The sequence below is a fragment of the Aethalodelphis obliquidens genome, unplaced genomic scaffold (genome assembly GCF_003676395.1).
Source record: "Aethalodelphis obliquidens isolate GAN/ISIS:26980383/991018 unplaced genomic scaffold, ASM367639v1 scaffold107, whole genome shotgun sequence".
NCBI classification, from domain to species: Eukaryota; Metazoa; Chordata; class Mammalia; order Artiodactyla; family Delphinidae; genus Aethalodelphis; species Aethalodelphis obliquidens.
The window spans coordinates 1,728,354-1,753,745 of NW_020838051.1; the positions used below are offsets into that span (position 1 = coordinate 1,728,354).

At 41.6% G+C, this 25,392-nt stretch overlaps 1 protein-coding gene across 3 annotated transcripts in view; it reads right to left on the minus strand.

Annotated features, from left to right (window-relative positions):
* The window catches only part of PDK3 (pyruvate dehydrogenase kinase 3), a 128,895-nt gene that overhangs the window by 26,229 nt on the left and 77,274 nt on the right, over window positions 1-25,392 (minus strand). For all 3 annotated transcript variants that reach the window (XM_027096732.1, XM_027096730.1, XM_027096731.1), the window contains exons 2-5: window positions 17,979-18,120; window positions 14,177-14,248; window positions 10,153-10,337; window positions 8,333-8,422 (exon numbers count right to left, since the gene is read on the minus strand). In XM_027096732.1, the coding sequence (XP_026952533.1) occupies window positions 8,333-8,422; window positions 10,153-10,337; window positions 14,177-14,248; window positions 17,979-18,088 (457 nt within the window). In that variant the 5' untranslated portion in view covers window positions 18,089-18,120. The remainder of the gene's footprint in view (window positions 1-8,332; window positions 8,423-10,152; window positions 10,338-14,176; window positions 14,249-17,978; window positions 18,121-25,392) is intronic.

Sequence of the window (25,392 nt, forward strand, 5' to 3'; positions counted from 1 at the left end):
TACTTGCAACCTGAAGAGCCCGAAGTGAGAGCACAAGACGTTATTTCTGAACCAGAATAATGACACGCTCTGCAGAAACTGTTTGTGTGCCATTACGCTAAGCCCAGCAATAAGAGCATTTAGGAACAACACAGGCAAGCTAACGTCGCTGTGAGAGCTGACTTTTGTGCCAAGTATTTGTTTGTACCTTTAAAACGATCTTATCACAGGATTTTCCATTTTGTTTCCTGGTTTCTTACACAGAAAGGAGGGAAAAGGGTCACAATGGAAGGCACCTCCCAGAGGATAATAGGAGCTGCTCTACAACACTAATTCTAGCATTCACTGCCACGAGGCTATAATTTGCAGATGTGTGAAGGCAGATATTAGTGTGCTAAATAAGCAGCAAGGAGGCGTGCTTCAGTGTCCTGCACATTCAATTACGATGATGCAAGATGCACCCCACTTCTACGCATTTATACAACTGTCTAGTCAAAAGTAAAAACAGTGTCCCTACCCTTCTACATAAAAGTTTCCTAGAGTCTATCTCAAGAGATCTAAGTACAGAATCATTGTTAGTTCATTAAGGCTTCCTAAGGCTATAAAACACGCACGTGCACGTGCATAGGCATGTACGGGCACACGCACATGCACGCACGCACACACACAGCGGTCATTTGGACTGGACATCTGACTATGCTTAAACCATGCAGGACCTTCACAGCTGAGAAAATCAATAGCAGAGCTATCATTAAAACTCAGAACCCCTATACCTTGTAAATCAAGTTTCCTAAAACAAAAGGGAAAAAAATATTAGAGACAGAGGGAGAACAGTATGGAGGTTCCTTAAAAAATTAAAAATAGAACTACCATATGACCCAGCAATCCCACTACTGGGCATACACCCTGAGAAAACCACAATCCAAATAGATACATGTACCCAATGTTCACTGCAGCACTATTTACAATAGCCAGGACAGGGAAGCAACCTAAATGTCCATCGAAAGATGAACGGATAAAGAAGATGTGGTACCTATATACAACAGAATATTAGTCAGCCATTAAAAGGAACGAAATTGGGTCATTTGTAGAGATGTGGACGGACCTAGAGTCTGTCATACAGAGTGAAGTAAGTCAGAAAGAGAAAAATAAATATTGTACAATGTATTAACGCATATATGTGAAATTTAGAAAAATGGTATAGATGAACCTATATGCAGGGCAGGAATAGAGATGCAAATGAAGAGAACAGACATGTGGACATGGCGGCGGGGGGGTGGGGTGGGAAGGGGGGATGAACTGGGAGATTAGGATCGGCATATATACATTAGCATGTGTAAAACCGATAGCTAGAGGGAACCTGCTGTATAGCACAGGGAGCTCAGCTTCGTGCTCTATGGTGACCTAGATGGGTGGGATTCACTTCGTTGTACAGCAGAAACTAACACAACATTGTAAAGATTAGCTGAAAAATCTCAGAAGGTACGAGGAGAAGGTAAAAAATCAGTGAAAAAATACCAACTACTTTCAAAAGAGGAAGGGAATGGTAAGACGTCACTGAAAGTTGAAGGAAGCTGACACACATCTCTTCCTCTCCTTGACAGCATTCGGGGGTATTGGGAAGAAGAGCTGGGGGGGCGTGGGCCCTTTGGGACTCTGACTATTGTCCCTGGGGCATTTGGGGGCGGAGACTCCAGTGCCTTTTTGCTAGAAGACATGGAAGAACTTCCAGGCCTTCTGATAGTTCGTGCTGTCTGCCTTGTTTATTTTTTCTCAGTCTTATTTTGAGCCAGAAAGAGCTTCTGCTTCGGTATGCAGACACTTAGAGAATTAAAAGTGGGGTCCACAGGGCATGAAACAGAAAGCTATTAAAATATGCTTTCTCCACGGGGAGGAAAGAGACCTTCAGGCTTCCTGCTAGGGTGCCTAGCCAATTTTGCCATGGTAGGAAAGGTAACTGATTTAAGACTAATATCTCATTGAGGAATAAAGATTATATACACCTAGCTGGGAAAACTATTTGAATATAGAGGTTATCAGTATAGCAGATCAGACACTGAATTCATCCAGGAAGGCGGTGTGTGATGGGCATTAGTGCTGGAGATGGGGAAATACACAAGTACTGCGGATTTCATATGAAGAGACGCATTATTCACAGTTGCTATCTGTAAAGTTGGTATGAATTCAATATAAAACAATGTTCTTGCTGGGTTATGAAGACAGGTGATTTTTAGTCTCTTCTCTCTTTTCCCACATTTTCTCAATTTTCTTCAATGAGCACTTTTTATTATTTTGGTAATATGGTATTAGTCCTCTTGACTGACCAAAACGGAAACAGAAGTTGGATGACTGACAAAAAAGTTGGATAGTGGGAAACCATAAAATGACTACAATTGTAAACATTAACTTAAAATACACATTTGAATACACAATTTATTCCTCTACCAATCTTTTCATATAAGGCCAATGTCTCTTCTTTGAAGAGGCGTCAGCTTGGGGTTCCAGATGATACTTCTTAGATAAACAATATCACACACATCTATGAATTCCAATTCCTATTTCTTTAAAGTGCAAGAAACTTAAAGATACTTGTCAAGCAATCCGAGTGCAGATTCCTTCTGGGATTTTTACTCAGTGCCGCCCTGTCACCTAAAAGTTATCTTGTTCACAGTCATTTCATTACATTTTTAAGAATCTCTTCTTTATCAAGTCTTTCCAAAGCATTCGACTTGATTTTTATGGAAATTAAGTCTCTTTTTTGTACTCACATTTCTTCAGTTTACATAACGTATAAATAAATTATGTATATTTATACATATTCATGCGGTATAACTTACACCAACGGTGTGAGGACAAGTAAGTGACCCTTAGTAAGCATGTGTCTCACCAAGTGGAAGAAGCATCAGGGCATTCTAGAAAGTACGTACAAGCCAAGCGTCCTCAGCGTGCTGTGGGTATGATTTATGAAGGGAATGAAGGCGGCAGAAGAGCTGATGATGTGGAAGTTGCTTTGCGGGTTCATGCAGTTTCAGAATCTGAAACCAGCCTCCACTGTTGTCTTAAGGAAAGAGGCTATGAAGAAATGAAAAACACGGTTTGAAAGAAGCGGTGGGGAACAGGGAGCAGCGCAGTCCTTGCCCCTCGCCCCATGAGTGTGAGGGTGGAAGTGTGCTGGGGGAGGTGACATGCCCCGTGGCAGAGGGGCATGGGGGGGTGATCATCATGGGATACAGCTTTGCCAGGAGCCCAGGCTTTAAGTTGTGCCAGATGAGTGGTAGGAATGGTTACGTGAGAGGATGGAGTAAAATGTGTTCATGGTAACTGGTGGACTCATTGGGTATAAAGTCAAAAGGGGCAGGAGAAAGAGTGAAGATAAAGCTGTGAGTGAGCGCGGGAAGACGGAGAGGCTGGGAGGCGACCTGGCCCAGGGTCAAAACCTCGACTAAAAAGGCCAAAGAAAGCAGGAGGCACAAACTTCTAGTTTCTTTCTTTCAAATACTGATCCAACTGTTTTGCACACAATCTTCCGCTAGTGTTTGGTATGAAACTTCTGTCCCTGAGAGGAGTGATGCAAGCGTGGATGAGAGTAATTCCAGCCCTTGAGGAATTTACACCCCCATTAGAGAGACCAACAGAAGTACAGAACGATGCCAAGACCAGGCAGGATGTAATAAGTCCAGTAAGAGCCACACAGACAGTAAATGCTCAAAACAATGGCTTCTGCTCTCCTCCAGCGTCCAGCCTCATCCTCTGATTCACTTGAGCGCTGCTTCATCCCTCTGCCCTAACAACTGCCAAGAACAGTCCGTTACTTCTCTACTTACACTGACTCATGGTTAAAATCTCTCTGAAAAATTAGTGAGAGACTTTTTGTGAAGAAACAATGAGATGATAAAAAGGAGTATGATTTTTTTTTTTTTTTTGAGGTACACGGGCCTCTCACTGTTGTGGCCTCTCCCGCTGTGGAGCACAGGCTCCGGACGCGCAGGCTCAGCGGCCATGGCTCACAGGCCCAGCCGCTCCGCGGTTTGTGGGATCTTCCTGGACCGGGGCACGAACCCGTGTCCCCTGCATCGGCAGGCAGACTCTCAACCACTGCGCCACCAGGGAAGCCCAATTTTTTAACATCTTTATTGGAGTATAATTGCTTTACAATGGTGTGTTAGTTTCTGCTGTATAACGAAGTGAATCCGCTATATGTATACATATATCCCCATATCTCCTCTCTCTTGCGTCTCCCTCTCACCCTCCCTACCCACCCCTCCAGGTGGTCACAAAGCACCGAGCTGATCTCCCTGTGCTATGCGGCTGCTTCCCACTAGCTATCTATTTTATATTTGGTAGTGTATGTATGTCCATGCCACTCTCTCACTTCGTCCCAGCTTACCCTTCCCCCTCCCCGTGTCCTCAAGTCCATTCTCTCTCTACGTCTGCGACTTTATTTCTGTCCTGCCCCTAGGTTCTTCAGAACCATTTTTTTAAAGGGAGTACCTTTTTACAACTTTATTATGAAGAATTGCAAACGTTGACGGAAGTGCAGAGCACAGTGCAGAGAATCCTAGCGCACTCATCAGCAGCCTCAACACTTCTCAACACAGCCTGATCTTTTTCACTGCGCTACCTCTTGATAATTTTGAAGCAAATCCCACAAGGCATTTGATATCATGTGTGATATTTCAAAATACCTCTCTTGAAGCTAGGACACCTTAAAAAAAAATAACCACAATACCAATATGACACCTAAAAAAAGTCAACAATATTTCTTGAAATATTTCATCAAATATTCAAGTGTCTTATAAATGTCCTAAATGTTTTAAAATATTTGATAATTTATGCCAGAAACAAAAGCAAAGGCACCAACTTATTATATAATCAATGGTATAAATGAGAAGGCAAATGACTCACATGAGGCCCAAGGATGCTCATGAACTTGTCTACCTACAGCCCTTCCTGGGTGCTAGTGCTGCTTCAGGAGCGCTACATATATTATCTCACTTAACCCTAGGACACAGCTGAATTGCCAAGAGCACCATTTTATTGATGACGAAACTGACGCCCAAAGAGGTTATGTAACATGTCCAAGGTCACCTAGCTAACCTAGATGTCTATCAGCTGATGAATAGATAAAACAAAATGCAGTCTATCCATACAGTGGAATATTATTTGGCCATAAAAAGAAACAAAGAAAAAGAAAAAACAAAGAAAAAAAAAAAAAAAGAAACAAAGTACCGGTTTATGCTACAACATGGATGACACTTGAAAACACTGTGCTAAGTGAAAGAAACCATTCACAAAAGACCACATACTGTATGATTTCGTTTATATGAAAGGTCCAGAAGAGGAGTATCTATAGAGACAGCAAGTACTGGGTTGGCCAAAAGGTTTGTTTAGTTTTTTCCGTAAGATGGCTCTAGTAGTAGCACTTAATGGTCTTTAACTTCATTTGAAACAATTTTGTTAGATTGTATGTGACAGCTGTCATATCAGTGTGCACTTAAAAAAAGACATCAAAATTGGTGAAATTTTGCGTAGCCGTTTAAATATTGAAGATGGAAGAAAAAAAGCAACATTTTCGGCCTATTATGTTCTATTATTTCCAGAAAGGTAAAAATGCAACTGAAACGCAAAAAAAGATTTGTGCAGTGTATGAAGAAGGTGCTGTAACTGATCGAACACGTCAAAAATGGTTTGCGAAGTTTCGTGCTGGAGATTTCTCGCTGGAAGATGCTCCACGGTTGGGTAGACCAGTTGAAGTTGATAGCGATCAAATCAAGACGTTAATTGAGAACAATCAACGTTATACCACGTGGAAGATAGCTGACATGCTCAAAATATCCAACATGAGCACTGAAAATCATTTGCACCAGCTTGGTTACATGAATTGCTTTGATGTTTGGGTTCCACATAAGTTAAGTGAAAAAAAACTTCTTGACAGTATTTTGGCATGCGATTCTCTACTTAAACGCAATGAAAATGTGCCGTTTTTAAAACAAATTGTGACAGGCGATGAAAAGTGGATACTGTACGATAATGTGGAACAGAAGAGATTGTGGGGCAAGCGAAATGAACCACAACCAACCCCACCAAAGACCGGTCTTCATCCAAAGAAGGTGATGTTGTGTATATGGTGGGATTGGAAGGGAGTCCTCTATTATCAGCTCTTTCTGGAAAACCAAACGATTAATTCCAACAAGTACTGCTCCCAGTTAGACCAACTGAAAGCAGCACTAGACAAAAAGCGTCCAGAATTAGTCAACAGAAAACGCATAATCTTCCATCAGGATAACGCAAGACCACATGTTTCTTTGATGACCAGGCAAAAACTGTTACAGCTTGGCTGCGAAGTTCTGATTCACCGGCTGTATTCACCAGACATTGCACCTTTGGATTTCAATTTCTTTCAGTCTTTACAAAATTCTCTTAATGGAAAAAATTTCAATTCCCTGGAAGACTCAAAGGCCCCTGAAAGAGTTCTTTGCTCAAAGATAAAAAGTTTTGGTAAGATGGAATTATGAAGTTGCCTGAAAAATGGCAGCAGGTAGTGGAACAAAAGGGTGAATATGTGGTTCAATAAAGTTCTTGGTGAAAATGAAAAATGTGTCTTTTATTTTTACTTAAAAACGGAAGGCACTTTTTGGCCAACCCAATAGATTAGTGGTTGCCTAGGGCTGGGGAGAGGGGTAGTAGGGAGTGACTGCTAATGGCTATGGGGTTTCTTTTGGGGTGATGAAAAAGTCCTAAAATTGGATTATGGTGATGGTTGCACAACTCCGTAAATAAACTAGAAACCCCTGAATTGTACACTTTAAATGGGTGAATCGTATGGCATGTGAATTGTACCACAATAAAGCTTTTTTAAAAGTAAATTACCGAAAAGCTGAACATTTCTCAAGCCAAGGAGTATTTATTGACCATCTACACAGGCATATACTAAGTTCTATGCGAGTCACAAAACAAGTATAAGACAAATACCCTGACTTCAAATTGCTTGCAGTTCAAGAGAAAAGGCACATATGCAATATATTACAATGCACTTTTGCTTTATGAATGTGTACCTTTTTTTTTTCTAAGGGCAGTCAACTATCTGAACCAGGTTTTCTGAATCATAAAAGCCACTGGCTAGGGCCAGATGAACATACAAGTGGTGATAAGACCAAACCTGCTTCCCTTCCCTGCTGGGGGCCTACAGAGGGTTATCTTGTGAGAGAGAAACCTACATACAGGGTTCTTAGGGTGCTGAAGCTGAGCCTATTCACTTGTAACTGAAGTAATGTGAGTACATGTTTTCTAACTAAACAGAGGCCAGGGCAGCCTGACAAGCCTAGCCTGAGCTAAGGCCACCAGGGGGATGCCTAGGGTAATCAAACAGCACAGGTTTTCCTTAGCTTTAGCGGCTGAAGATCTGGTCTGTTCACCCACTGGGGAGGCTGCCCACATGGGGCACCGTCCCTTGGCCCTCCAAGCTCCAAGAGCAAAGGTCACTCTGCTTGAGGCAGGCCTGAGAGCTCTGCCAAGGAGACAAGGCCCTCGTCTGCCTCCTAGTCATTTAGCTACACAATCCAGAAGAAGTAAGAGCAACAGAGATCCCAATGCAGATCGGAGAGAGCTATGGTCCTGAAACTAGTAAGGTGTGTGTTTAGATAAGGAGAGGAGGGCCACAGCAGGAGACACAATCTAGGAAAGGGGACAGTCTGGGGATCCGAGGCTGCAGAGAATAACCCTAACACCGAAGAAAACTGAAGAGGTCCAGGAACCTGGCGGATCACTTACAACCAGGAAGGCTTTCTGGAGCTAGCATTTAACTTAAATGAAAAATGAGGAGACTGCTGTTCAAATTCCAAGTGCCCAGGCACTAGGAACACATGGCTCTAGGGTTCTGTTCTACCCTGAGGCTGCTGGAACAGAGTCCAGCTCCACATCCAGTGAACCCGTGAAGCCCAAATGCCATGTAGATTCTAAAACCTGGAGTGCATGTCAGAAAGATATATACATTTTACAAACACGTGAATTCAGCTGAATTTTATAACAGGGATTTGCAGTCTCTGAAATTTTCAGACAGTGGTGGCAATTGAAACTTAGACCCTTAAGCTAACAAATATTTACTGTTTAGCTAGAACTATAAGAAAAGCCTTAGTCAATGAAGTAGAAACTCCGATTTTGAACATTACTAATTATGCATCGCTTCCTGAGCCACCTAGAAAGAACAAGGCATATCTGGATCAAATGGCTTGGGCCCAGAGTGGCCTGATGAACCAGCAAACAGTTCAGCGCCATAACCCTAGAGCCAAGCTGCCTCAACGAAACCACAATCCTACTGGAACCACAACCGCTAACGTTACATTGGCCTCCTTACCTTTCACAACATCAGCCACGTTGCAAGTGGGATCAATACTTCCTATGTGTTTGGGATGCGCAGGATTGGTGTCACCGCCGAACAGTAGTGCTAAACAAACACAAGGGAAAAGGGAGAGGATTAAAAACACAGCAGGCTAGGATGGTCAGGCAGAGAAATATGGGGCTTGTAAGTTTTGAAAAGATTTTCTTATTGTGAAAACCGTTTTAGCATCCACAGTGACTCAGAGCAACAGAATCCACTCAACTGGTGGGTGATCAGCTATCAGACAACTGAGGAGGAAGGATGTGCTGTGAAATCTGCCAGGTGCAGTTAGCAGGTCCTAAAGCAGTGACATGGGCCGGGTACCCAACCCGCTCTCCCCAACACAACGTGACTTGGATGAAAAAAACTTCCTTTCATCCTCAGCCAAGTTTACCCACCTTCTCAGCACTACCCTAGACATTTATTCCAACATTCACTAAATATTTAGAAAATGCAGTCTGCACCATTAGACCAGGCTTGCACAGGGTCTTCACCATGAGCACCTCAAATGCCTCCACTGTGGAGCTTATTTTTCACCGTACTACACACGAACGCTATTTGTGCAAGCGTTTTTAAAAGTACATTTAACTACTTTCATAATATACAAGGTTTGCAAAATTTTACTTCTGAAAAAAACCAAAAGGACCCCCAAAGAAAAAAGTAATCTGAATTCAAATGTTTATATGTGTAGCTATTTTTAAATCAAACAAAAATTGGGAATAACTTAGGCTCCACAAAAGGAGAATGTTTAAACAAAATAGGTAGAGATTTTAATTATGAAAAAGGACAAGTATGGGCATTAGGCCAATACATAAAGTGCCAACTAATTAAGTGGAAGAAAACCAAGAGGTGTGCAAACGTAGTCAACGACCGAAAAACATGTACGTATGTATGTAGACACACATATGTAGGTCAGAAAGAAACTGTAGTTATCTAAGTAGTTTAAATAGTATTTGGGTTCTCTTTTTTCCCCTATAAATTTCCTGTAAACTGTCAAACATTTACATTTTAAACAGACACACATTTAGAACAAACCCACATTTAACAGCTGCATAACATTTGGTTATCCAAATAAAAACACATTAGTAAAATAAAGATGCTCTGTCCATTTTCTGACTCAACAGAGAGGGTGAATTAGACGCTAGACACCTGGATGCTTTTTCATAAGAATTATGAAATCCGACAAAGAAACACGCTGAAAATCAGTTTAAAAGTTTTTGTGAAGAGAATTTTAGTTGTTGTTTTTTTTTCTTATCTGCTTATCGGCCTAGAGAGGAGACTAAAACTCTCAATACAAGATTAGGGTTTGACAAACCCGCTTAATCTGATTTCACTGATCACTGTGAAATAAAAGATCCATGCTCATATTGCCAACTTGTCAGTTCAATATTGTTAGTATCAATGTTTTTAAAACCAAAAAGGAAAACATGTGACATCCTGAATGAAGACTAGAACAGACCCTAGAGACACTGAAAGTATTCAGAGATGAACACCAGGCTGCCATTAAAGCCGGTCCCTCACCCCCACCAGGAATGTAACAGGAGAGGCTTAAAAGGCAGGCAGTGGTCCTGTCTCAAATATGAGCACCCAAAAAGCCTTTCAAGGATTTCTTTTAACAGAGAGTTCTAATGATTAGCTTTTTCACAGATAGGACTCACTTAGGAGAAACTGAACTAGAAATGAAATTTCTAGACAAAAATGCAGATCAGTAAATTAAAAATGAAGCAACAGGAAAACATTTCGGAGAAATCACTCTGGTTATCTTTTCAAAACTGGACCAAGAAAAGCCAACTTACTGTGCTGGTTAATAAGCATGCGGAAAGAGATGCGGTTGGTATAAAACCGGTCCAGAAAATACTGGATGTTACTGCTAATGAACGGATCAAACCCAAACTTCTCCTTGTACTCGATCACTCCTTGGGCCATTGTAGGAACCACATCATTGTGTCTATTTCTGACTTTAATTAGAACTTGTAGAAAGCTGTGTGGGAAGGAAAGAAAAAAACGGTCAAAATGGTCAAAATCTCATGGGCTAATGTATAAACTTCCCAGGTCTATCTCAGTACTATTTACCTGTTGGTATTTATTTTATAAGGCAGAGACATCATTATCATCATAGGCTACAAGGAAGTACTCACGAGAAACTAAAGTATTACTCAGTTTTTGCTTGAAACTTTCTACAGAAAGTCTTCCTTCAGAGATACAAAAAGTAGAAGGTGGGCTTCCCTGGTGGCGCAGTGGTTGAGAGTCCGCCTGCCGATGCAGGGGACGCGGGTTCGTGCCCCGGTCTGGGAAGATCCCACATGCCGCGGAGCGGCTGGGCCCGTGAGCCATGGCCGCTAAGCCTGCGTGTCCGGAGCCTGTGCTCCGCAACGGGAGAGGCCACAACAGTGAGAGGCCCGCGTACCGCAAAAAAAAAAAACAAAAAAAACAAGTAGAAGGTTCTAGTAAAGAAAAAAAATGCTCAAATGCCTTTTTAGGAATCCACTGACTTTCCAGATAAGTGATTACTAATAAAACAGATTCTATAACTGTTTGCTGAATACATAATTGCAGAATATATTAATATTTCTTCTGACAACATGAAGACAATCCCAAAAATCTCCAAGGATTTATTATGGAGTCTTAAAGAAATAGCTTCCATGAAGAAATAATGTCAAACTTTTTAAGAATAAAATTTTGAAACGAATTTCTCTCAGCAGTAAAATATGGTGACGAAATGTAGATAGAACAATGGTGATTAAGACAAACCTATTCAAGAATTCCAGTATATTACTGTAAAAGTGCAGAGGGAAAAATATATTGAGAATGGTAACTAAGAACAGAAAGACAAGTCAATGGAACCAAATAAAAAGCCTGGAACCAGGATCAAGGGTGAATGAGTATGTGTGTGTAAAAATTCAGCATATCGATAAAGTGACAATGTAAATCAGTAGGGAAACAAATTAGTTGGGACAGCTGGCTAACAATTTAAGTCACACCTCAATTTTAAACTTTAAGCCCCAAAATGGGTTAAAAGACTTAAATGTAAAAGGGTGAAATTGTAGAAAAGGAAAAAGAAAATCAGCTGAATAAGTATATAACCTTGGAGTAAAGGGAGGCTGTTCTAATACCAAAGGCAGAAACCACGATGAAACAAGTAATAGGGCTATGCAGGATTTCAGCAATTTTATAGGGGCACACATTATAAAGTCAAGAAAAAGTGAAAGCTGGGAAAAATATATTCACAAGAGTTACTATTCTTAGTGAAGGAAAAGATGACCACCCTAACAGAAAACTAGGCAAGGGGCCTGGTATCAATAGAAAATGTACCAGAGGAAACGCAAACACCAACAACTTCACCTTCAAAATAATAAAAGAAAAGCAAATTAAAACAATGCAACGCTATTCTCCGCTTACAGACTGGCAAAGAATAACCACTGTCAGCCAGAGTGTGGGAGCGTAACTGATGCATTTCTAGGGGCAATCGAGCAGCCTATATCAAAAGCCCAAAGAAAGTCATTCCACTCCCAGGAATTGATTCTAGGAAAATAACTGGACAAGGCCAACAGCTGTATTTAAGAGCTGTTCTTTAGAGCACTGCTTATAGTAGCCAGAAAACCACGAACTATTCTAAAAACCCAATGACAGGAGGTCAAATCACATGAGTTATCTGCAGATGGACCACTATGAAACTACTACTAATGGTGTAGATCTATAATGCTGACACTGTTATTTCTGTAAAACACACACACACACATTCTACACATATAGAAATATACATGCCTAGTTAAAAGTGTAAATGGAAGGAAAATGCTAACAGTGGTTGGCCCCCAGTAATGGAAATTTGGAGTAACCTTATTTACCCAAATAGTCTTATTTTTCTCAATGATGAAATACTTCTGTAACAAATACATATGTGCAAAGACAGCAAAGATGAATAAATCAACTCAGAAATTATAAGGTCATAATATTCTCAAGAAATTTTCTAATGGACCATTTATCCTTTACATAATGCTCTTCCCACCATATTCATAAATTAAATATTACTAAACTGAAACAATTCATTACAGTAGAAAAGTGCCTCAACTTATCTGAGGGGAGGAGACTTGCTTCAATGGTTCAATTCTCAGACTACTTCCCCAATCTTCTGGGGCTCTTCTAAACTTTATCATTACGACAAACATCCTTGTCCTCTAAGCTACTTTCACTTTACTTAAGTGGTTTCCCTGCCCATGACTGCTATATAACCTCTCACCGATAAGAAAAGGCTGCTACGATGGGCAGAACTCTCCACTCCTTCCTTCACTGCAAACTCGGGCTTCTACAATCCCAAGTCTCTTAACTAGCTTCACGGCAACCTGGACAAGTTACTAAACGTCACTGAGCGAGAGCTATTATCATTACAATCTCGTACACATTGGATCCAGCACTTGGCAGTTTCCAAAGCAGGCTCGCGTCCATAAATCGCATCTGACTGATAACCTGTTCCAGAAACTGAGACAGGACTCCAGGAAACACACAGCAGAAATTTAATATCATAAACTTCCACAAATCTATATCCCAAAATTTGAAGCTATAGAGGTCAGTCCTAATTTGGAGGATATCAGCCAAACTGTCACTAGCTAATGACTTTTGAGAAACCAAACTTCTGAGTTCGATTTATTTAACTTTGATAACTTAAATGACAGCAAGGGCTTACAACAAGAAAAACATTACAGCTGGGGGCTCTAATCCAATGCCTCCCTTTCCACATTTCATAGACCCATTAGCAAAACACCTAGCGAAGTATAAAACAGGTCAGGACTTTTTTCCCTTTGTATTTTAATCTGTAACTACATTTCAGCTAGCTACTCATGACTCAGACCAGCAGTTCTGGCAGTATGGTGCACTGCAAAGAGCGATGTACCAAGGAAGAGGAAACATGATTTACAGATCCAGCTCTGCTCCTAACTAATGTTACAATCTTGGGGAAGTCAGCTCACATCTTGGACCTCAGTTTTCTTATCTGTGAATTGAGAGAGCTGGGTTAAATGCCTCCAGCTATGGGCTCTTATGGAACACGGTGCTTCTTAGTTCTTTTTACGGAACAGCTACATGTAAGGCATTTGGTGTCACAATGCTGTGGGTCAGGTTTCTACTTAGAAAGGAATTCCTCAGCACAACAGGCCTGCCATATGCATTCACTGATGGGTACATGAAAGAGGAGGAAAGTAATGTGAAGGGGACACAATTTCTCTTGGGGGTGAAAAAACCACACTCAGAGCTAGGGTCAGCGTTTCCCGGTTAAATGAAAAGGGAAAAACCAGAAATATTTTCCATCAGCATGAGAATTTAGCAGCCTTCGTGCCTAACAGCAGCAACAGAATTCAGAATAGCTGTTATGTTAATAGCATACTCTTTTACGCTGCTCCAAAATAAAAGCATTATTGATTCTCTGAGCTCAAATGTAATATCGCATTGAAAATTTAAAAACAAATTGTAAAGGACTAAGTACATAAACTCATGTATACACAGGGGCCAGTGCATTCTTAAAACTACCACTAGGTGGAACATTTACTGTAATATTTACAGTGAGTGTCCAGCACCAGTTCACCAGAAGACAAGGATTAAGAATTAGATCATGAAGCGTAATTGGAAGGGTCATTATTCCCTTGGTACTATGTTAAATTCTTAACTCAAAATTTTAAAAAACTGCAACGTTGAGCTGTTACCCATTAAGAAACCTAATGCTTTCGTCCAAGTTGTACTTCTTGGTTCTTAATGACATGAGTTCCATTTACCAAAACATTTTTTAACCTAGATATTTTGACTTTCAGGTAAGTTTGGTACCATACTTACTTATCCAAGACGTGTGGATCCTCAGGGCTCTTATTTTCATATTCTAGAAGTTCAAGAAAACTCTGCATATACCTGAAAAAAAGAGATACTGTGTTAGTTGCCTACCCTACATCCATCCTCCTTTCCCCTTTCCTTAGGAGTACGTTAAATTTCCACCCAGGTATCCATCCAATCCCCTCCACCCGCCATGTAGCCCAAGTGCTTCCGGGGAAGCTGATACCATGCAAAGCTCCTGGGTGGCCCTGTTTTTCTCTGGGTAATCCTATTTCTCTTGTCACTAATTCCTAATTAGTCCGATAGTTCTGGCCTAAGCCTGTCACTGAGTCGCATTTCCCTGAACACAGGGATTGGCTCAGGAATGGACATCACTGCCTCGATTCAGGCCACTAAAATAAGAGAGCAGACTTGCTGGCGGTCTTTGGGAGAGAAATTAACTTGCTCTGCTTTTGGACAATGTGGTCCATGGATGTAAAGCCTGGAACTGCTGCAGCTATTCTGTCAGCAGGAGAAAATCCAGCCAGAAAATGAAGCCGACCCCATGGAAAGTAGGGCCTTGATAATCTCGTGAATCTCTGAATCAAACCAACACCAAAACCTCATCCTATGGCTGGATCTTACAGTTACAATTTATTGCTTAAGCCAGGTTTAGTTGGATTTTCTGCTACTCCCTAACACACATGTCCTAACTGATACATCAAGTCTACAGTTTGATTACCAAAAAAAGTGCACAGAAAATTTAAGAAGCATGTGTGTGACCCTGAAGTGCATGCTAAGAACTTAGAACTAGGGGAGTTTCCTGGCGGTCCAGCGGTGCTTTCACTGCCATGGGCCTGGGTTCAATCCCTGGTTGGGGAACTAAGATCTTGCAAGCTGCATGGCACAGCAGGAAAAGGAGGAAAAAAAGAACCTAGAGCTAGAAATAAAGAAGGTTCCTTCTCAGAGTTAACCTAGTTTCATCAACATGTAATGAAGGAGAAAGAATTCCTCTTAGGCCCTCAGAAACAGCTTCTGGATTAAGAATACTGACATATCTCATTCAGGGCCAGTATAAGAAATAATATGTCCAACAAAGATCTGGAGGACAGAGGAAAAATGGGACTTAGAGAGGCACATTACAGCAGCAGCTACAGCCAGACTGGACCTGCCGGATCTGGTGCGGATTCAAAGATTCCAATTACTTAGAGGTATATGAGCTCTGCTTTGGGTCTTAACATGTCCTGAAAAAATTATCCCTTATTCTAATTATTTCTAATAATTAATGACTACTAATCCTACTATCCCACTGTGGATAGAGGATGAGGGCACGCCAGTAACTAAAAATGACTGTTAAGCTTATAAATAAACAGGAAGGACGTTTTATTAATCAGCCTCACCTGAACTTTGTGACAACACATGATACTGAAGTATGTTCGTTGCTGGGTATATTTTTTTTTAAAGTTTCTGGGCATATAAGGCTATGAACTAGACATTGTTAAAATCACTAGGTTAAACCACCCTGAGAGGCCACAGTCAGCCATCCACAGTGATGCCCTCTGCCCTGCCACATATCAGCAGAATTTCAGGCAGGCATCCCATCCTTCCGGAAGGGGACAGTTCATTTAAAGGGCAAAGTCATAAATGGAAAGGAGTCAAAGATTATGCTGAGCTTCCTGGCCTGAAAGTCAAGAAAGCAAGGAGAACACTGACTGAGGTGGGCTTCACGGCCTGTTATACTTAAGATTTGCTTTCAAGAGGAAAAGGAAATGGCAAGTAAACACAATGCATGATCCTGAACTGGATTCATAAATCAGGGGTGAGGGTAGGGATTGCTTAAAAAGAAAAGCACTATTAGGACTAGTGATGAAAGACAGTAGGGTCCACATATTAGATAATATTACTGTATCAATGTTAAATTTCCCAAATTGGATAATCAAACTGTAGTTTTCTAAGAGTTGTTCTAAGGAGATACACACTCAAGTATTTAGGGGTAAAGGGGCATGATGTATACCATTAACCCAAATGGTTCAGAAAAAAATAATGTATTCTATGTGTGTACCATACATATATAAATATATTGAGAGAGGGAGAGAGAATATGAATGAGAATGATAGAACAAATGCAGCCAAATGTTAACAATTAGTGAATCTGGGTGCAAGGATATGGGAATTCTTGCTACTAGTCTTGCAAACCCTTCTGTTAAATACGCAATTATTTCAAAATTGAATGTTTAAAAAAGAAAGGGAAGAAGTAACATGCACAAGTTTGCAATGGCTATGGGAGAGAAACAGTAAGGAGACCCAAAAAAAAAAAAAAAAAAAAAAAAGAGCTGACTCAGTAATGTGAGTCAGCAATTCACTCTGAAGCCCCTGAAGTGACTTTTACATAAGTGATAGTAAATGTTTGACTGTCACTGCCACCATGACCGGGGACTTGAAAGCCAGCTAGCCTATCTAGAATTCCCAGCACAGTAGCTAGCTCCCAGGAGTGCTTATATACTTTCTGCTGGAGATCTAATCATGGTCTTGGAGCAATAAAGAAGTCTCATGCAAACAAGTACTCGCTGTTCTGAAACAAGCTATGAGTTTACAGTAGAATCCAAGTGACCTTAAGATGGGAGCCATGGTCGCCACCTCTTTTGAGCTTTCTGGGGTCCCGGGGCCCCTGCGCCTGCCTCGGTGAGGGGCTGCTGCTTGTCTGGGACAAGGACGGACCACCCAATAGAGTGTTTCTCAGATGATTCATTCTCAACCCTAAGAATTTATTATAATCAGTATTACTGAGGAATGACTGTTGAATGGCCATCTTTCAGTAGCCCGGCCTCCGTTAATACTCTAGATGCCAACTAATTCATGGTTCCGCTCTCCCCATATCTGTCCACATCATTCCCATCCCCTGAACTGCTCTCCCTGTCCCTGTCAGTTCCACCCCCCACCCCCCCCCCCGCACCAAGGGGCAGCGCAGACCACAGTCGGCACCTCCCTCCCCCAGGCCCCCATGGCACCTCCTCAGTGCTGGCTTGAGAGCACTTTGTGCATCTGGCCTCCTGAACCCCTCCAGCTTTCTCCACGGGGACTTCTTTGCTTGTAGAATACAGAGGAGACAAGCGAGCGCTTCTCAAATCTATGCAAATCCCTTTCTAAAAATACACCACCTGCTCTTCCCTCCCACCACTCACCCATCCCACTCTGCCTACTGAGTGGGCAGTTCAGTCACAAATTCAACTTCTTCAATTAGACAGCACATGCTTTAAGCATCAGAGCTACACCTGACTGAATGCTAACATACTCTGTGAAGATACTTCAGACTTTTCATGGGGGAGATGAGGTACAGCAGCTAGCTCGTATTTTTCACATGGGAGGTTCCCCTTTAAATGACTTAATTTGTCCTAAAATAAGTACTGTCTTCTAAAAACTTCTTTAAAAGGAAAACAGAAAAAACACGTCAGAGACTGGATCAAAGCAGCAACATCCCCCTATCCAAAGAATTGCAGATCTGCTCACATGGGACACTGCATTGCTATTCTTCTATATTTTTCTGTACTTTCCCATTTTCTTCAATGAAAAATCACATTTATAACCAGAAAAAAAATTTGAGAAGTCAAGAAAGTGTCTAGTACAGTTGAAAAGTATTTTCCTTAGGACAATTATACACTGTCAGTTAAAATAAAAAAAAAAACCCAACTTTTAATTACCTGGGAAACCCGGCCATCCTGAATGACTCGTCCCCACAGAAGCAGTACGTGTACTTTTAGGGAGAATGGTCCCAATGCCAAATGTTCAGAGCATTCTGGGTAGACCCATCTGAAGCCACACTATTTACTTACCAACTCTGAACCAAGCCCACCGAAGGGCGGTTAAGCAAGTTATCCGGCAGAAGATTAACTTCTCTCATTGTGTTAGCCAGGCGCACAGGAAGCTCCTTTCGTAGGAACATATATGAAGTTTTCTCACATGCATTATCTCTCCCTATTAAGAGATGAAAAATGTTCCATGATTTTATAATCTAACGGAATAATAAAATGTTCTCATGGTAGCCCAGTGACTGGTCGGGAAGATAAAATTAAGTAATATTGCAGTCTCTAGTTAAATATTTATCCTCTGAAACAGCAAGTTTAAGAAAATAATTTAATTAGAATAGAAAAAGAACCCTTATTCCAAGAGGCAACCTTGAAAGCAGTGTTTTTCCCTCAGCACAAATACATCCTTAGTGTTACCAGTGGCGGTATAAAAGTAACCTGGGACAGAATCTGAATTTGTTTTCAAATGAACGCTGTGGGAAGACTGCCAAGTACAAAGGTAGGAGAACATGTAAACCCACTCCTGTTCACGGGGGTTTCCAGAAGGCAAGAGACCCATTCATTCCACAACTATTCACCTACTGCGGGCCGACTGCTTCCTAAGATTTTCTTCAAATGTGTTTCTTCAGGGACCAGGAAGCAGCCACAGACCCCAGCTCTGACCGAGACACAGGACTCGGGAGGTGCCCGAGAAGCCAGCTCACAGGTGGCCTCAGAAATGGAGGGATGGACTACAGCATGTCCGAGAGGACAGAGATACAGTGTTGACTAGGAAGACAGAGCTCAGAGAGGGAGTCTTCTGTTGACTGCCTTGCGCTGGCTGTGCACACAATGTACGCAACGAGGGGCACAGTGAGAGAAAAGGTACCAGGCCACCTGAAAGAGGAACCCGAGCCCTTTCCCCGGCTGCCACGTGACCAGAGCAGTAACACGACTGGTCTTGCCCCCAAACTCCAACCTTGCTGTAAACCCAGTGATAGTTGGGGGATAGAGGATGTGATAGAAAAGACATGAGCTTTGGGGACAGAAATGTGCTTCAGCCTCGACTTCTCCATTTACCCTTGGTAAGCGTCTTAACTTCTGAGGCTCAGCGGCCTTCAGCTGTAAGATGGGGATGAAACGTCAGTTTTTGTAAACACTACATGTGACAACATATATGGAGCCTGACACAGATCAAGTGTTCGGCGAACATTAGTTCTTCTTCTGTCCTCTGTGATACTGATGGGTCTGTCCCAACTCTCTCACATTCGGACAGGCCTGCCTGATGCCCCATATTCCCTGGAGGCCGCTGGGAAATAGGCAACCTCGGGGCCAAGCCCAGAGAGAGAGAAGCAGGGCTCATCGAGCGATCTTCTCCTCCAAACTCTCCTCTTTCTTCCAAATGTGATGAAGACAGCAAGAGAGATTCAGAAGTAAATCCATTCTAACACTTCCAGCCAAATTCTTTCCTGTCCTCACGGAATAAGACTGGAAATAAAAGAACCCACTGTTTTTTTTTTTGTTTGTTTTTTGTTTTTGGCCAAACCGTGCAGCATGTGGGATCATAGTTCCCTGACCAGGGATTGAACACGCGCCCCCCTGCACTGGAAGCGCGGAGTTTTAACCACTGGGCCACCAGTGAAGTCCCATAGAACCCACTTTTGAGAGTCATCTGCAGAACCTCTTCCCTCCACTGCCCCCTGCCCCGCTTTCTCCATTTCCAAAAAAAGTCAGAATAAAAGATTAAATTCTTAACCCATCCCTCACTTACCTCATTCTAAGTGAGTAGTATATTGAAGGCCTCCAGTAAATCTTTAATCAATAATTCTGCCTTTGCCCTTTCTCCTAAGGGAAATACTCCAAAAAGCAAGAGGAGTGTAATACCTCAGCAATGACCTTCCAACACTTACTCCATACACATTCATTTGGCCTTAGATGATTAACACTTAAGGTGATTCAGGCTGCTTTAGATTATATATATATATAATTCCTAAAATGTTCTGTATATAATTTTTATGGATGAATCATTTTAAGTGCACTAAAAATGCTGGTATTTCAAAACTCAGCATGAACCTCATTATAAAATGAAGGACCTATTATCTAAGTTAAAATGTGCATGTACGTTTGCACATACCAGGAGAAATACCTTGTACCCTGGTTAAATAGAAAGGACATTTAAAAAAAAAAAAAAAAAAAAGCACAAAAAAAATGATGGCGGAGAAGGAAGTTAGGGAATGTGGAAGAAGCGAGAACCCTGTAGTGTTGAATTGGAACTGGAAATAGCAGTGTGACCTTAGGATTCTGAAAAATTATCTGAGTTTTTAGGGGTACTGAAAGTTGACATGCTTAAACTTCCACATCCAGAGCACACGAGGAGCAGCACATCAACAGCATGGTGGGGGGCGTGGGGCTGGGGGTGGGAGTAGGGTGAAGAGGGAGGGTCAGGGAAGTGACAGCGGTCTGGCAGGTGCCAGGTGGTGAGAGGCAGTCAGGTGCACGTCTCTTCTGGAAATCCACAGGGCTAGACGGCTTTCAGAATTGAAAGGTTTTCAGTTTTAGAAAGAGTACGTGCCTCCATTGCGTGAAACAGTCTACTCTACAGACACAGTACAGCTACAGCGCAATCTGTGAACGTCGACACTGAGCAGGGGAAGACCACGGCCCCCAGATCACTGCAGGCTAGGTTTTGCCATGGACTTAGTTTGGGCAGCAGGTATAAAAAAAGAACTTCAATTTTTTGAGCTTTTTGGACTTCAGAATTCAGATTAAAAGACCGCAGTCCGGCAGGACAGTAATGCCGAGATCAGATGCCAGAGTTAGACTTGGCTTTGAATCCTGTCCTGAGCATCCACTGGCTTCGTGAACACCGGCAAGTGTCATTACACGTCGAAGCCTCGGTGTAACCATCTATAAAATAAGAACAGGACCGATTTCGCAGAGGTTGCAGCAAGGGTTAAAAAGCGCTCAACATTTAACACGAACAGGTTCTTAAAACTGAGAAGAGGGGGCTCATTAAATCGCAATCACTAATGATGCCGGCTTGTATAAAGCAGCGCAGCCCAAGGCCATGGGGTGCCAGATCAAACAGTCTGACGCTAAGCCCTGAGAGCGTGACTGCATTCTGGTTCAGCGCGGTCGCCTGTGCTCATCTGATGATTCTACATAATTAAAAAAGGATTAAAGTATGTTCCGTGTCCCTACCATCCAATTTTATTTATTTTAAAATAAAAGGCCTTGGTGTTTCCATTGGTCAACTCTGCACTAACTGGAAGACTCAACTAACTACTAGGCGTGGCCTGAAATAACCAACATTTCAAGGCAGCATTTTATTCTAGGCTTCTTGGATTATCAGCCTTTCATAAACTAGTGTTGAAAGAAACTTTGTCTCTATACCCCCCCACCTCCACCCCCGCCCCCACCCCCGTGGCACTGATTAGACTGCCTCACCTGTGGGAGTGTCTCAACGATTTACTAGAAGAATAGAGAATACTTTCAGAAGTTTGTATTTTTAAGAGAAAGAGTACCTGCAAAATCTCAGGTTTTGCCTCCTACATTCTAATTTAGCTTTAGAGACGAATTCTTTGTACTCAGATACCTTAATTATACATCAGCTTAAACAGGGGGATAAGTCTTTTTTAGTTAATTAGTAAGCCTAAAAATAAATATGAAATGCCTGATTTGTTTTAACCTTCCTGTGGTTTTCCTCATATAAGTTGAAAGTATTTTATCTTATGTATTAATGTTAAATATTCAGTTTAAATCAAAGGGTTCAAACAATCTTGTTTTTAGTTAACCTACCAAAAAGAAACTTTTGGTTTTAACTGGATGTCCTCTCAAAAGGGTTCTGTTTTTCTAAGGCTTCTGGCATATTGAGTATTTTCCAGTTATTCTTCCCAGTCATTTGACTTCATTTTTTCCCCCGCTTACTTGGCTTCTCTGCATTCCTTAATTTTGATTTTCTATTTTTATTCTGCATTTCTCCATATACTTCATCTTATTCAAATTTACCGATTAAAATTTTCCCTAGTATCAGTTCAGAAAAAGACGAAGAAGCAGTGTGTGAGAGGCATGGAAAATTCTGATTTCGTGAACGCAAATAAGTCACTGGCTTAGATACATTTGTGTATTTCTTCAGTTTTTCTTCCTCTTTTGATGACCCTTTAATTCTCTTCTGTTTTGTTTGTTTTTCATACTTCGCCCTTTCATTGAGAAGTCAGAGACAATTACTACATTTGCAAAAGGTACGACTGGCTTTGTCTAGAAAGGTTCTAAATGGCTTTCCAGTTCACCAAGACACAGGATAAACAGACACAGAAACACAAATGACTTTTTTTTATAATTGGGGTATAGTTGTTTTACAATGTTTGGTTAGTTTCAGTAGATTCACAGCGAAGTGAATCGGCCATATGTATACATATATCCCCTCTTTTTTGGATTTCCTTCCCATTTCGGTCACCACAGAGCAGTAAGTATACACAAATGAGTTTTGTTTTGTTTTTTTTCCATACATGACTTCTGATTTAATACGGGGAGCCCTCTCAGGGACGGTCTCTGATAAGAAAGGAGCATTTGAGCAGCCTTCTGAGAGCAAGAGTTCCGACATTATTCTTTATACCTGGTTTCCACAGTGGCATATATTTCTGGTGAATCTCTAAATCCTCTTTTCCACTAATTTACAGGAAGCAGAAAAAATAATTATTTCTTCGGTTAATGAAATGACCTGATAATGTATCTTATAATTAAAGCAGAGAGCTGAGCACATAACTCCCAAAAATGTAGTCTCCTGCCTGGATTACTTGAAGGCTATCTTTATCCACATCTTTCAGCTTTAAGGCTTGGTGGGGAATGTTTTAGGAGGGTAAGCAAGGGAATCAGGGAGTGGAAAAGGAGGGCAAAAAACGGAAAAATTACTAGCAAGGCACTAAAACCCAACAGAATGATCAGCTCATTCTGATAATGCTGCTTTTTCTAATTACTGTCAATTAAATGTTTGAGTTTACAATGTATTTTTACCATTAGCCATGTTAATATGGGTAAAATATAACTGAGAAAATAATATTTCAGGGGCAGCTCTTTGATTTTTCTTCAGTTGTATTTATAAGATTTCAATCTCCTGACAACACTGAATTTTAGCATAAGTAATTTATTCTCAAACTTACCAGGGCTATAAACAATAATTAATTGAATAGTCCTGCAGAAGACACAACCGTAAGTGTGAATGGAGAGCTACCAAATGATTGTGAATATCCTTCAAAAGAATCCCCCCTCTTTCTTTAGCTTCATTTATACTTTGAAAATGTTTGTTTTACTCCATGTCCAGAAATAGTGTTTCACTGCCTGGGAAGTTTAACAGTTTTCCTGTGTTTGGGAAAACTTATTCCTGAATTTAAAGAGATCAAAATAGGTAGTGGGTTTGGGGTCTACCAAACTTGAGGCTGCATCCACTCTAGGCCGGCCCATTTGGGTTATTATTACTAACAGCAAGTCAGAAACTTCAGAGCCAAAGAGCCAAAGATCAGGTGTTTCACACACACCTCATTCCCTATCAAACTCAATGCCCCAACAACATGCAGCTATTACACTATTTCTTTCAGCCCAATGTCTGTTTATTATGTTCATAGATGCTGTGGGTCAGGAATTGAGATAAGACACAGGAGGGAAGGCTGGTCTGGGACCTCAGCTGGGAAAACTTAAACGCTGGAAGAGTGACTGGACCGTGGGGGCTGGAACTACCTGAAGGCTTCCAGCTCACATATCTGACCCTTGGGCCGATTGCTTACTGACTGAGATCGCCCACTGAAGCATCGCCAGGTGGCCTCACCATGGGCTTCCTCACAGCATGGCGGCCTTGGGCTGGTTGGATTCCTGTATGGCTTCAGTAACAAGGCAGAGGCTGCATGGCCTTTTATGACCCAGCCGCAGAAGTCACACAGCTAGTCCCCTTCTGCCATACTCAACTGTTCTAAGCAACCACAGCCTGCCCAGACTCCGGGGGAGGGGATCAGACCCCCTGCGTTGGTGGAGGGCTGGCAAGGGCACATCATAGAAAAGCCATCTTTGGAAAACACCATCTGCCCCAAGATGTTCAGAAGGAGGTGTACAAGATGATTTATTTCTCAAATTATACTTTAAAGCACTCTTCTACTACCTGAATTTGTTTTCTTTGGAGTCACTGTTGGGCCATTTATTTATGTTAGTTTCTCTTGCTGTAGGCTTCCCTCAGACGGCAGGCGATCCTTGCTTGTTCAGTGAGGCAGCCTAAGGACTAAGTGAGCACCCAAAACACCTGATTACATAGGGCTTTTGGGTGGGGTCCTAACACCACACCAGCTTCCCTTATTCTCCTTAAACAGTTCTTTCAGGGTCTTTAGAGAAGAACCCCCTCCTTGCCCTTCACTTGGCCTAGGGGTAAGTGCCTGCCTATTAATGTTCTGATGATCAGGATGGAGGGTAACCCTTCTGTTTGCAGACTTCTGGTTCATTCTCCAGTTTTCACCCAGCCATTCCTACCTCTCACTCCTGCCCTCTATCCCTGGTGCTGCATTACTGAGGTAGAAGCCCCTCCTGGGGCCACAGTGCCTCCTGAGTATGTTCTAGACCCCAGCTATCCAATACAGGAGCCATGAGCCATTAGAGGAAATGTGAATATTCAATTATATTATAAATCAATGATAAATTCGCTGTGATAACTGTACCGTGGCTATTAGGAAAGTACTCTCATGCTTAGGATATATATGTAAGTATGTAGAGGTAGTCATTACATCTGCAACTTACTCTCAAGATGGTTCAGCAAAAAAGGTGTATACAGAGAGGGAGGCAAGGAGATACGGACAGGGATGGATGCAAGGGGGAAGAAGCAAATATAGCAAAGTAACTGGTGAATCTAGGTGCTAAACATGGGTGTTTACTGTTCTTATCACTTTTCCTGAGGTCTGAAATTTTTCCAAATAAAAGGTTTGGGAGAGACACTGTAAACAACCTAAGTATCCAACAATAAGGGAATAGTCAAATAAATTACAATACTGCATATTTACATAGGGATTTCCTATGTAAACTTTAAAAAGTTTTTAAAGTTTAAAACTTTAAAAAGTTTTTAAAACTCAACAACAAAAAAAGCAAACAACCCTATCCAAAAATGAGCAGAAGACTGAAATAGGTATTTCTCCAAAGACATACAGATGGCCAATAGGCACGTGAAAAGATGCTCAACATCGCTAATTATTAGAGAAATGCAAATCAAAACTACAATGAGGTATCACCTCACACCAGTAAGAATGGCCATCATTAAAAAGTCTGCAAATGACGAATGGTGGAGAGGAGGTGGAGAAAAGGGAACCCGCGTACACTGTTGATGGGAATGTAAGTTGGTGCAGCCACTATGGAAAACAGTATGGAGGTTCCTCTGAAAGCTAAAAATAGAATTACCATATGATCCAGCAATCCCACTCCTTGGCATATATCT